At 42.8% G+C, this 12252-nt stretch overlaps 1 protein-coding gene across 6 annotated transcripts in view; it reads right to left on the bottom strand.

Moving 5' to 3' along the window:
* Nucleotides 1-10635, bottom strand: part of LOC118882514 (prosaposin) — a 32947-nt gene extending 22312 nt beyond the window's left edge. For all 6 annotated transcript variants that reach the window (XM_036828303.1, XM_036828306.1, XM_036828305.1 and 3 more), the window contains exon 1: nucleotides 10490-10635. In XM_036828303.1, the coding sequence (XP_036684198.1) occupies nucleotides 10490-10529 (40 nt within the window). In that variant the 5' untranslated portion in view covers nucleotides 10530-10635. The remainder of the gene's footprint in view (nucleotides 1-10489) is intronic.
* Nucleotides 10636-12252: the final 1617 nt, after the last annotated feature.

Below are 12252 nucleotides of genomic sequence, written 5' to 3'. Positions count from 1 at the left end.
GGAAAATAAGAGTGCCCTTGGGGCTTCGCTGGTGGCTCAGTGGTTAAGAATCCGCCTGCCAACGCAGGGGACACGGGTTCGAGCCCTGGTCTGGGAAGATCCCACATGCCGCGGAGCAACTAAGCCCATGCGCCACAGCTACTGAGCCTGCGCTCTAGAGCCCGCGAGCCACAACTACTGAAGCCCACGTGACAAGAGCCCATGGTCCGCAACAAGAGAAGCCGCTGCAATGAGAAGCCCGCGCACCGCAATGAAGAGTAGCCCCCGCTCAACACAACTAGAGAAAGAAAGCCCGTGCAGCAACGAAGACCCAATGCAGCCATAAATTAATTAATTAATTAATTAATTAACTTCCTTTAAAAAAAAAAGAGTGCCCTCTTCTCAGGAATTCTGTGAAGATTAATAAGAAAGCACAGAAAGCACTGAGAGTGTCTGGTACTTATGAAGCTCAGTTAATTGTACACTGGATTGTTGTTAATGTGGACTTGAGGGAAAGGATGACAAAGGGAGGTGTTCACATTCTAATTTTTGTATATTGGCATAAATTAATTTTTTCTCATGTTACTTTTAAAATCAGAAAAAATAGTTAAACCTTACAACCTGTTTCAGGGAACAATTATCGCCCAGTGTGGCACAGACCACAAGTTGCTCCCTTGTGGGAGCAATATCTATTCTCCACTCCTTTCAAAGGAATAGAGCCACAAATTCTTAGCTACATACATGGCTGCCAAAATAAAAAACCACATTTCCCAGTCCCTCTTGTAGCAGGGTCTGGCCATGAAACCACATTCTGGCTGATGGGATGTTAGTAGACGTTACTGCACTTTTAAAGCCAAGTGATGGCTGGAACTTTGGCAGCCATGATGGGCCATGAAGAAAGGGCCTAGACCTCAATGATGCAGAACACTGAGCTAGAAGAGCCTGGGTCTCCGAATTCTTTTGGAAGTAGAACCACTATGCTAGCCCTAGACTGCCTGGCTCCTGAACTCGCTATGATAGATGGGAACAGTTCAATCATAATTAAGATACCATTATTCTAGGTCTCTGTTGTCTGCAGTCAAACCTAAGCCTAACTATAATACCAGCTGAATCATCTACCTCATTCACCAAAATAGTCTCCAAATGACAAGTCTTTACTAAGGCTTACCTCCATTGCAGATATTTAAAAGTCCATGTACACCATATAATTAACAAAGATTTTCAAAACCAGCCTCAGAATGAAAGGGATAATCATTCCTAGAATGTGTGTTTTATGCCCTATTTGTTAAAACAATCAGTCTTATTATTTTAGCCATATAAAATCTTTTTTATTCCTTTTAAATGTTTCAGGTAACATATGCTAAATACTGTTCGAGTCTAATTATCAAAAAAAAAAAAAAAAAAAAGGGTAACAGAAAATGCAAGCAACCTCCCAATCTCAACAATCAGAGCACACATTCCACAGGGCAGTGGATCTGCTGCCTGGGTAATGCATTGCCATGGCAACAAGCAGGTTGCTAGGAAACCAAGAGAGAGGAACCCCAGGAGAGGCAGTATCTACCTCAGGTCCCCCGCATTCAGACATTTCTCAGGAGAATTTGTGCACTTAGATTCCCTAAGAGCAGGAGATAACACAATGCACTCAACACTGACTACTCGATGAAACAGCTGGTGTCACAAATACCTTCGATGACAAAGAGCACTTGTCTCTTCTTTAGAGGATCTTGCTTTTGGAAAACATTCTGCAGAGCAGAATAAAAATACTGCCCATTTAATCATTCTGAATGGCATACGCTTAGAGGCAGCCTGCCTTGATCTGGAGGAAGTAAGGTCCAAATAGTCCCCTTATCACAAAAGGAATCTGTGGCAATAAAGCTTTCAAGCTTGCTAGGCTGACATCCCATCACCTCTGGCTCAGATAAGCTATTATTTCTGTTACTTAAGACAAAGGTTCTTTCTTCCCTGCTTCTCCTCTCCCACTGCCCCCTTGCTTTTTAATTTTCCTCACAGGCCAGATCATTCTAGGACAAGAAATCAATCCACATGAAGAAAGCAACAGAATCCTCAGGTACACTGCCTTGTGTGGTAACACACACTGAGGGGCAAGGCTGTGTGATCTTCTTAGATTGTAAAAGAATGATTCAATTTGGCATAATTAATTTTGGGAAGAGAAATTCCTATCTAGTTCATTCAAGAGCACTCCAGGGGTTCCCTGGTGGCGCAGTGGTTAAGAATCCGCCTGCCAATGCAGGGGACACAGGTTTGATCCCTGGTCTGGGAAGATCCCACATGCCGCGGAGCAACTAAGCCCGTGCACCACAACTACTGAGCCTGCGCTCTAGAGCCCGTGTACCACAGCTACTGAGCCCGCATGCCACAACTACGCAAGCCCGTGTGCCTAGAGCCCGTGCTCTGCAACAAGAGAAGCCACCGCAATGAGAAGCCCGCGCACCACAACGAAGAGTAGCCCCCGCTCGCCGCAACTAGAGAAAGCCTGCACGCAGCCATGAAGACCCAAAAATAAAATAAATAAATTTTTAAAAAAAGAGCACTCTAGTCCTAACACAACACTGTAAATCAACTATACTCCAATAAAAAAAATTAATTAAAAAAAGAAAAAAGGAGCACTCCAGTCCAATATAAACTCCTGTCAGCAAAGCTCTTCTTCCAAAATGTCAACCTATCAGGTGATGATCAGACATAAACTTAAATCACCTTAGATAAGATTACTCCACAACTGGACCATGAAGAAGCCCCTGACAGAAATGCCCAAGGGCCAGCCAGGTGAATGGGTACAGGCAGAGGTCAAAGGCACATCTGTATGGTTCTACACTCAGCCCAAGGTACAGCCCAGGAATCAATTCAGCCAGCCAGCCAGCCAGCCAGAAGCCGGCCCAGGCTCTATCCCATCCCTGCTAACCGGCTGGGTGGTCTCTGCACCCTTGAAGAAGACAATACTATGCTAAAAAAAAAAAAAAAAAGATTTCATGCAAACCCACTAATAAGGAAATTCAGTGTTCTGGGCTCATCGCACATGATTGTTTATTAAGTAAAAAGTTTGAGATACATGCAAGTGTGTCTACTATAAATGTCACTTTTGAGTACTTAATACCTAAAAGGAATACCACCTTCACTGGAAATGCTGAAATCTAAAATTCAGACCACAGCATGGATTAGGGCAGGATATTAGAATGTCCCCAGCATTCTGATTTAGTTGCTCTCACCTGAGAGGGCTGCTGTGAGGATAAAATGTTAAGCAAAAAAAAAAAAAAAAAAAAATGTTAAGCAAAAAGCACTTAGAACAGTGCTGGGTACACAATGAACTCTCAGGAGGTGTCACCTACTATGATGTCTGTAGTTCCCGCAAATCAGCTACACTGGTGGTTCACACTCAAAGCGTGGTCCACAGAACACTGAGGGTCTCAGAGATTCTTTTAGGGGGTCCATGAGGTCAAAATTCTCATAATAGTAATATGAAGATGTTAGTTGCCTTTTTCACTCATTCACTCAAAAATGAGCAGTGGAATTTTTCTGGAAGCATATGACATGTGACAGTGCAAAAGACTGAATGCAGAGGCAGCTGAAAATCCAGCCAGGTGTTAAAAAGATTGCAAAAATGTAAAATAAGCTGTTCTTCTCACTAAATAGGTTTATGTTTAGGAAAACAGCTATTTTTCATTAAAAATCACAATATGTTAACATGTAATGGATTTATTTTTTTTTAAGGATTATTTTTAAAATTTTGTCAACTTAATTTATAAGATGGTAGATATCATAGATATAACCCAGATTAACAAAAGCTCTTTGGGGTCTCTCAATGACTCAGGAGTATACAGGGATCCTGAGACCAAAAAGTTTGAGAACCACTGGGTTAATAAACATTTAAAAACAACTAAGTTCTGGAACTAAAAAGAGGGGAAACAACCTCCTCAAATTATAGCTGGTTCCCTTTTCAGATTTACCTCAAATCAGGGCCACCAGGGGTATCTTAGTTATGTTAGGGTCCTGTGTCCCTAACCCCTACATAAAATCCTCTCCAAAAGGCTCGGGTGGGGCGGTGGGGGCGGGGATTGGCTCTAACCTGGACATGAACTACTATTAAAAGCCAACACTTCACTTGAGTCCAAAGTCACTCTTGATTTGCAAACTCCTAAACACAATTTCTTAAAATTAGTTTCAGTTAATAAAAGAAAATGCTTTGTTTAATCGTGATAAAGATTTGGCACTACCAGCATTTAAGTTTCATGCACACCGAGCCACCAGCAGTTACTGAGCTTAAGTCCTCTTGCTACAGCTCACACCACGGTTCAGCAGGACTGAGCACCTATTACAGGCCAAACACTGCTGTACATGCTGCAGATCCAGTCAGTGACCACGACAACAAATAAAAACACATCATATGATGCCAGGCAGTGCCAAGTGCTAAGAAGAAAAATGAAGCCAAGGAAGAGCAAGACTAGGGCAGAATGGCATGGACATTTCAGGCAGAGCAGGGCGCAACTCTGGTAAGGCAACACCTAGGCACAGAGTAAACTACATGATTACCTGGAAAGGAAGATGACCCAGATAGGGAGAACACAAAATGCAAAGGTTCTGGGCAACAGTAAGTAAGCAGCCCTGACCTGATGGGAGAGGAAGAACTCTGAACAGCAGCCGAGGGCCAGGTGACATGACCTTGCAGAATAAACTTTAGGTTTTACTCCTAGTGAGACAGGAAAAGCCACATGACCCTCTGGCATCAGCGCCTGCACATGGAGACAGCATTCCAGCACAGCTGTTAAAGGAGTTCTGTTTTGTTTTTTTACTGTAATAAGTGACATCACTAAGACTGGCCAAAAAACTTTCGATAACATCTCCTTCAATCTTATTTACGTAGTTTCCTGTCATATAAAGAATTTCTTTTCAAAAGCAGTATCTATCCAAATGTGGCCAGAATTTAATTTTACAATTTGGAAGTGTCATCAGAATCCGTCTCACTTTTTCTGTGCCACAGATGTCCATCAATAGGTTTAACTAAATTGACACATCCATACAATAAAATACTCTGCAGCTATTTTTTTTAACAGCTGGGAGGTAGAAGGTGATTAAGAAGATAGGACAACTTAAGTGCAATGTGGTACTGTGGATCCACTCCTGGAACAGAAACAAGAGATTAGTGGGAAAATTGGTAAAATCCAAATAAAGAATGCAGTCTAGTTAACAGTAAGGTTAATTTCTCACTTTTGAAAAATGTACAGCGGTTATGTAAGATGTTAACAGTAAGGGAAGTTTGGGTGCAGGGTATATAGAAACTCACTGTACTAGCTTTGCAACTTTTCTGTAAATCTAAGATTATTCCAAAATTTTTTATGTTTTTTTAGAAAGGTAGTAGTATAGATCTATCTGTATTAGCATGAAATAACCTCTAAAGATACAAATAAAAGGAGAAATGCAAATGAAAACCACCTCACCCTTCTATCATGGCAAAATTTCAAGTTTGACATCAAATGTTAATATCGCAACTAAAAACCGCATATTCTGTGGGAACAGAAATTCCTAAAATCATTTGAGAGAGTAATTCAGCAATTTCTAATTAAGGTGAAAACAGATATACTCCACAACTCAGCAATTCTGTTCCTAGGTATATCCTCTAAGGAAATGTCTGTTCATGTGCACAAGAGTATTTATAGAAGCAGTTTGTAACAGAACAATAAAACAACTGGAAATAACCTAAATGTTTATCAACAGAATGGAGAATAAGTATGATATAAATGGAATACTGTACTGTAGTGAAAATGAATGAAACAGATCTAAACTTTTCAAAATGAATGAACCTCACTAGCAAAAAAAAAAAAAACCTAACCCAAGAATATATATTATTCATGAAATGTTTAAAATATCCAAAACAGGACTTCCCTGGTGGTCTAGTGGTTAAGACTGTCGCTTCCACCACAGGGGGCAGGGGTTCAACCCCTGGCGGGGAAGTTCCGCAATGCCGTGCAGTGCGGCCAAAAAGGTAAAAAAAAAAAAAAAAAAAAAAAAAAATCCAAAACAATACTACACATACCGCTGAAGATTACACATATATGTATGAAAGTATAAAGCCAGACCTGCAGGGGAATGATAAACACCAAGGCCAGGAAGGTGGTTATCTATGGAAGGAGGCGGGTTGTTCTATATCTTAACTAGAGTGTTATATACATAGGTGTTCATTATCATTACTCTTCCACTTTTCCAGATGTCTAGAATGTTCCACAATTTTAAAAAAGAGCAAGAAGCGAAACAGTGTAATATGTGTTTGTGTTAAAAAGAAAACCAGAAGGGGAAATCATACACACAGCCACCTATAGGTAGCTCCGGAAGGCTCCTAAAGGAGTCGGTACCAGGCTGCCTCTGGGAAAGGCCCAGGGGACAGTGGTGGGAGGGAAACATACTTTTTACTCTATGCACTATTACACTGATGGAACTTGTTTACCGTGTGCAGTTATTATCTGAACAGTTCACCTCCACTGAGGGATGGGGAAACCAGACTGGGGCGGGGGGTGGAGAACAGACTTACCCCAGGTACCATGGTTAGGGACAACCAGCCTAGAACCTGAGTAGTCAGGTTACCAGGAACCAGCCCTGATCTGTTGGGCTGTTCTGTTAAAGACTGACGTATAAACCAAGAGTTTGGCTGCCTAGCCAAATTCTTTCCCACCTCCCTCCTGATGGCTGACGACCTACCCTAGTTTGTTTTCTGATCTGGTAATTATGTCCAACGTAACATATTTACAACTCAATTTAGTTTTGTTTGTTGTTAAATTTACAACATCCAATGAAATGAAAGAAGGCAGGAGACATCACAAAATCAAGGGCAGAGACTGATTTTGTCCTTGTGCTGGTGGGACAAGGACATTAACAAACATGCTATTGTTTTTTTGTGGTTTAACAACAAACCCTATAGTACTTATTTACCTAAGCCTTGTCATACAGTAAGTTATTAAAGTATCACTACATCACTACATTATTAATCTCACTGTACAGATGAGGAAGCACAGTTTAAGAAAATTGCCCAAGGTCAGTCAGTGATGTGATAAAGTTAAACTTCTATTCTACAGTATCATCTCACTCCCATCATAAAGAATAATAAACTTCACAAGAAAACATGGAATTTTGACAGGTTATTTTTCAGTGCACAGGCCATTACCCAAGGCCATAACTGAGGTTATTTTCTGGAACTTCAAGGAACAAAAGTAAAGCAATGAGTGCTTTCGCCAACAGTCAAACTGTTCATCCCAATCACTGTATTTACCATAAGTTTTAAAATGATTTAAAAAAACAAAAACAAAAAACAAAACAGGCAGGGCAGGAAAATCCAGATCTTCCTTCCAGGAGGCAGAACCAAATAACTGGTGCCGGAAGCAAGGCTTAGAGTGACCTAGAATGCCTATGCTAGAAGACTGCTTCCGGAAGCTGCAGTGCACACTTGCCCAAGTGGCACGGTCTGGGCCTTGAGAGCTTCCCATGCCTTATTAGGTGCTTTCCCCCCGCCAGCAACACCCTGTCGCCCTTCCTCATCCCTATCCCGTTAAGCCACAGCCCAGCCATTCCAGCTTCAGAGCCCAAGAAAATGGAGGAGCAAGTTCTCCTTCCCCATCTAGAAAAATCCAGACCACCTGATCTAATACGCTTCAACTATCATAGGAGGTATTGGATACACCTTGTTAAATGCAATTAAACCACTTACCAAATCCTTGTTATTTTCAGAGTAAAGTTGATTATTGACTAAAAATTGATAAACAGGGGAATTATCCAAATTCCTGGCAGGTGAGAACTGGAGTTGTTGACATTCAGCAGGCTGTGCTATAAGTTCATGTCTTGCATCTTAATAAAAATAAGCTATCAAATGAATATATATATTTGTACATAATACATTCTAGCATCCTTAGAGAGCTACCTGCCTCAGTGGCGGGTAAACAACATTCAGCTGGTTAGCCTCTACACAAGCGGCAGTAACAGGGGCAGCTAAGTTTCAGGGAATATGTACCATATCCCAGGCACCAAGCCACTTGTTTTATACTTGCCACCTCATTAACACTGGGCCTGCCTTTTTCCACTAAAGGAATCACCCAACAGTATGTCCTTACTATATGATCCCATTTATAAAAAGCTCAAAAATAGTAGTTAGGTTTTTACATTTACAGTGCTAGAAGCTAACAAAGCGGCTTCCTTTGGGGCCAGTTAGATAGGGTAGTGGATGGGGAGGCACAGGGGCTTCTGGACGCTACTCCTTTACCTTGGGGGCTGCTTACAGTGGGCTTGTTCACTCTGCAGTAATACCTCAATTTGTACACTTAAAATGTGCATGTTTTTCTGTATGTAAATTACAGCCCAATAAGTTTGTAAAGTTAAGCACCTGGTGTTGATGGAAGGATAAAGAGCAAGCAGTCAGGAGTCCTGGGTTCTGATTCTGACTTCCCCAGTAAATGGCCTACGATTTGGGGGAGTCATTTCTGGGGGGCCTCAGTGTCTTCACTCCTAAGAGGTTAGAGGAGATACTCTCCAATTCTCTCAGTATACCATCACTGCCATTTCTTTTCCAGGTGGAGAAAAAGGAGGGGCACCTGGATGAGTAGGAAAACAACTCAAGAGCAAAAGTCTCTACCACCAGGACATCATTAAAACACAAAGCATAAAGCCTCTCCAGATTCAGGATGACACTCTCTGGTGCCACACTGGAACGGCAAGTTCTAAGCTCTCAGGAAGCAGATGATGGCTGCCGTCACTAGGCACCTTCGTGAACAAGCTCACTATCAATATTAAAAATTTTAGGAATACATTTCCAAAAAGCTACACTGGGGCCAGAGCTGTCAAGGCAAGCAGGCATTCATACATTGTGTTCAGAGCATGACCTTGGCATAATCCTAAAGCCTGGGCAGCAAGATTAGAACAAGGCCATTATTACACACTCCTATTTACCCAAGTGTTCAGGGGAAAGGGTATCTAGTCTAACTTAACAGTCTGGTTAGCCGTACTCCCATATATACCAGAGGAGGATTTTACATTTCCAAACAAACAATTAAGTCCTTTTTGTGTGGGTTGAGTGATTCAGAACTCTTAAGGGTCTCATGAGGAGTGACTTACTGCCAGTAAGAACAGTTTGATACTGAAAAACAAAAAAATCGTTTTCAATCAGTATAGAAAATTTAGAGACTAGCATTAGTTTATCATACTGACTATGGAATAAAAGCAGTATCAACCCCAGCAAGAAAAAGTTCCTTTGGTGACTATAAAACCAAAAATCTTTCTTTATAAGTTGATTGCCTTTCATAATCCACAAGTAAAGCAAGTTTAGGAGCTTGGTTTAAGTTTAGGAGCTTGGTTTAAACACCTTAAATCTATCTCACTTATAAATATCTTATTTGATTCCCATCAACTCTGTCATCCATTGCATTACTGTCTATTAAAATTTGGATTGCTGCATGAGTTAGAATGGAAGCTAGCCCTTAGATTACAGTTAACTAGAAACAGAAATTGAGGATGGGCCTGAAGATCAGGTTTATTTTCCTCAGTGGGCTATTATCTGAAAACATGCAGATTTGGGATCCTCTGTGTATTTAAATTAAAATCTGGCTCCAAGTCTGTCAACCTCACTCCTTTCCCTTTACCATGACGATTTAGATGAGGTTAAGAATATGAAGGCAAGAGTTGAGGGTGGAGGGTTGGTCTCGATGACATGGGAAGGGCACGAGACCCCCTTCTAATTCCAGGAAGGCAGTACAGCTGGTTCCCAAGCATTGCCTACATAACCTACGATGATTTTAACAACCATCAGTACTATTTCAGGACAATTGGTGGGTGTAAGAATACTCCTATGTACAACAACTTCTCAGGTACTTAGATTTTCCCAAAAATAAAGGCCTCTGCCAAAACCAGCCAATGGCCGTGCAAGATGAAATGAGGGCTCCATTGCAAATTCATCAGGACAACAAAAACCCCATATTATCTTCAAGATGTAGGATCAAGAGTAAATATATATGCAAAGATAAACATCAATACAGAAGATATATTTATGTGCTTTCTGCAACTTCAATACTCTTAAAAACTGGGGCAAGTGAGGCCAAGGGCCAAAGTCTGTCCAGAAGTTGGGGCTCCAGTCCATCTCCATGACGTGCGTCCAGCACAAGCACGACACAGCTGCAGTAGGGGTCACCCTACAGGCCCACCCCGAGAGCTGGACCGGCAGCTTAAGGGAGCCCCAGTCCGCCAACTCAGGCCGTGAGGGAGACGCTACTTCCCCGGCCCCGCCCGCCTCGCATGCACGCCCGACCCCAGCCCCTAGGCAGCCAGGCTCCCAACCGCCTCCCGCCTCCAGCAGCCCCTCCGCCGCCCAGCAGGTACCCGGCTTTGCGCACGCGCCTGCGCAGAGCGCGCCCCTCACTAATCTCTATGGGGAGCGAAAGGGCGAGGCCCGGTACAGCCCGCTCCGGGACTAGCGGGCTGCGTCCTGCGGGGTCCCCTTTCCCAGGCTGGGGGTCCCAGGGCTTACCCGCGCCAAGGAGGCTGGCCAGAACCAAGAGGGAGTACATGGCGCCTCCTGACTCCGCAGTCTGCAATGCAGAGCGTCAGCTGATCCTCAGCGAATATAAACCTGCCCCGCCCCAAAGCCGCCCACCGCGCAGGCGCAAGCTCTGTCCTGGCCAGGCGGCCCGAATTCTTCCCGCAGCCTGACTCAGCGCCGCACAGGGCGCCTGCGCAAAAGGAAGGCTGGGAGGAGGGAGGAATGTGGAGGCCGAAAGGATTGAAGGAGCATGGGAGGAGGGTAAGGAGACGGAAGGGAATGGAGAGGTCATCAAAGAATACATAAATGAAGAAGTCAACGTTAGGGATTATATATATATATATATATATATATATATATATATATATATATATATATATATATATATATATATATATATATATATATATAAATATCTTTCAAGCCTCACCTTTTTTCTATGAAGTACCATTTTCTATTATTAGTACCATTTTTCAGTTGAGAATCCGTACTCAGAAAGGTTATCTACTTTTTCTAAGCTCTCACAGTCAAAACTCAAACTCACCACTTGACCCACGCTGTCTCTTAAATGACGTTCATAGTATTTTCGTGGCTGGGCCTGCGTGTAACTTCATTCTGGGTCCTGACTTTCCCTCTTAACATTTCATATCCACAATCCCTTCTCCCCATGACTCACAGACAGGTTTGTCAATATTAGATATGTAGGGTTTCAGAACAGGTCTCTGAGATGTGGTACTTTGGCATGTGGATTCTTTTGCGCTAAAGGCAATGGAGAGCCTGCGGGCTCAAGAGAAATTACTGCCTCTCCCTTAACTACCTAGAAGAATTTAAATTGGGGATTTTTCCCAGAAAAGGTGTTATTACCAGGAACAAATTTTATCTAAGTGACCCCATCTATATGGCAGGGCAAACACCTAATTACCAAAAAATCTGCTCTTCTTATCTACCTGGGGATGACCCTCCTGTCCTTGGAAGCCCCAGGTCCCTATCCCATTTCTTAGCTCAGCATGGTGTATATACCTCATTTTACCTCTCTGTCTCTGACCCTCTCATGTTTGTGGGGTTCCTGCACATATGAAATTAAATTTTATTTTCTCCTGTTAATCTGTGTTACATCATTTTAATTGTTTGACCAACCAAAAAGAACCAAAGAAGGGAAGGGAAATTTTCCCCTTCCCAAAATATACAAACACTCCCAAGGCCCTATCATGGTTTGTCCCAGAGTTGGAGGGAGTGGAGGAAAGGGATTGAGAAGCAAGATGGGGGAGGATAGAAAGTGCCTGAGCCTTTGGAGAAGGGAACAAAGAGTGAAGCCCGAATTTGAGAATCAGGCTAAAAATCAGCCAGGAGCCTTTATGGAGAAAGAAGCTGCCCCACCCTGTCTAGCCATCAATCTGCATCTTACTCCAGAATAAGAAAGGCCTGGGTGGCCCACAAAACCACTTGCCTTCTACCTGTGGTTGACCCTCTGGTTCTGAGCAGAGGGGTGACCCCAACCTCGCTGTCCCCCAAGGGCCAAGTACCTACAAGCCGAAGGGAAGGAAAGGAAGGAAACCTCAGACTTTTAGGGCAGGCCCTTAAAGGTCATTTAGTCGCATTCCATCATTGTACCAATTGGGAAATTGAGGCCTGGAATGGGAGGGACATTTATCCAAGGTTACACCTGACCAGGGAGGGGCAAACCCAGGGTCCCATCTGTCTGTGACAATCTATAATCCTCCCTGAGGAACAGCCCACAGACAGAGGTCTCA

The sequence above is a fragment of the Balaenoptera musculus genome, chromosome 16, assembly GCF_009873245.2.
Source record: "Balaenoptera musculus isolate JJ_BM4_2016_0621 chromosome 16, mBalMus1.pri.v3, whole genome shotgun sequence".
In the NCBI taxonomy this organism is placed as follows: Eukaryota; Metazoa; Chordata; class Mammalia; order Artiodactyla; family Balaenopteridae; genus Balaenoptera; species Balaenoptera musculus.
Note: the sequence above shows the minus strand (reverse complement) of the source record. Positions and strands in the feature narration are given on the sequence as shown.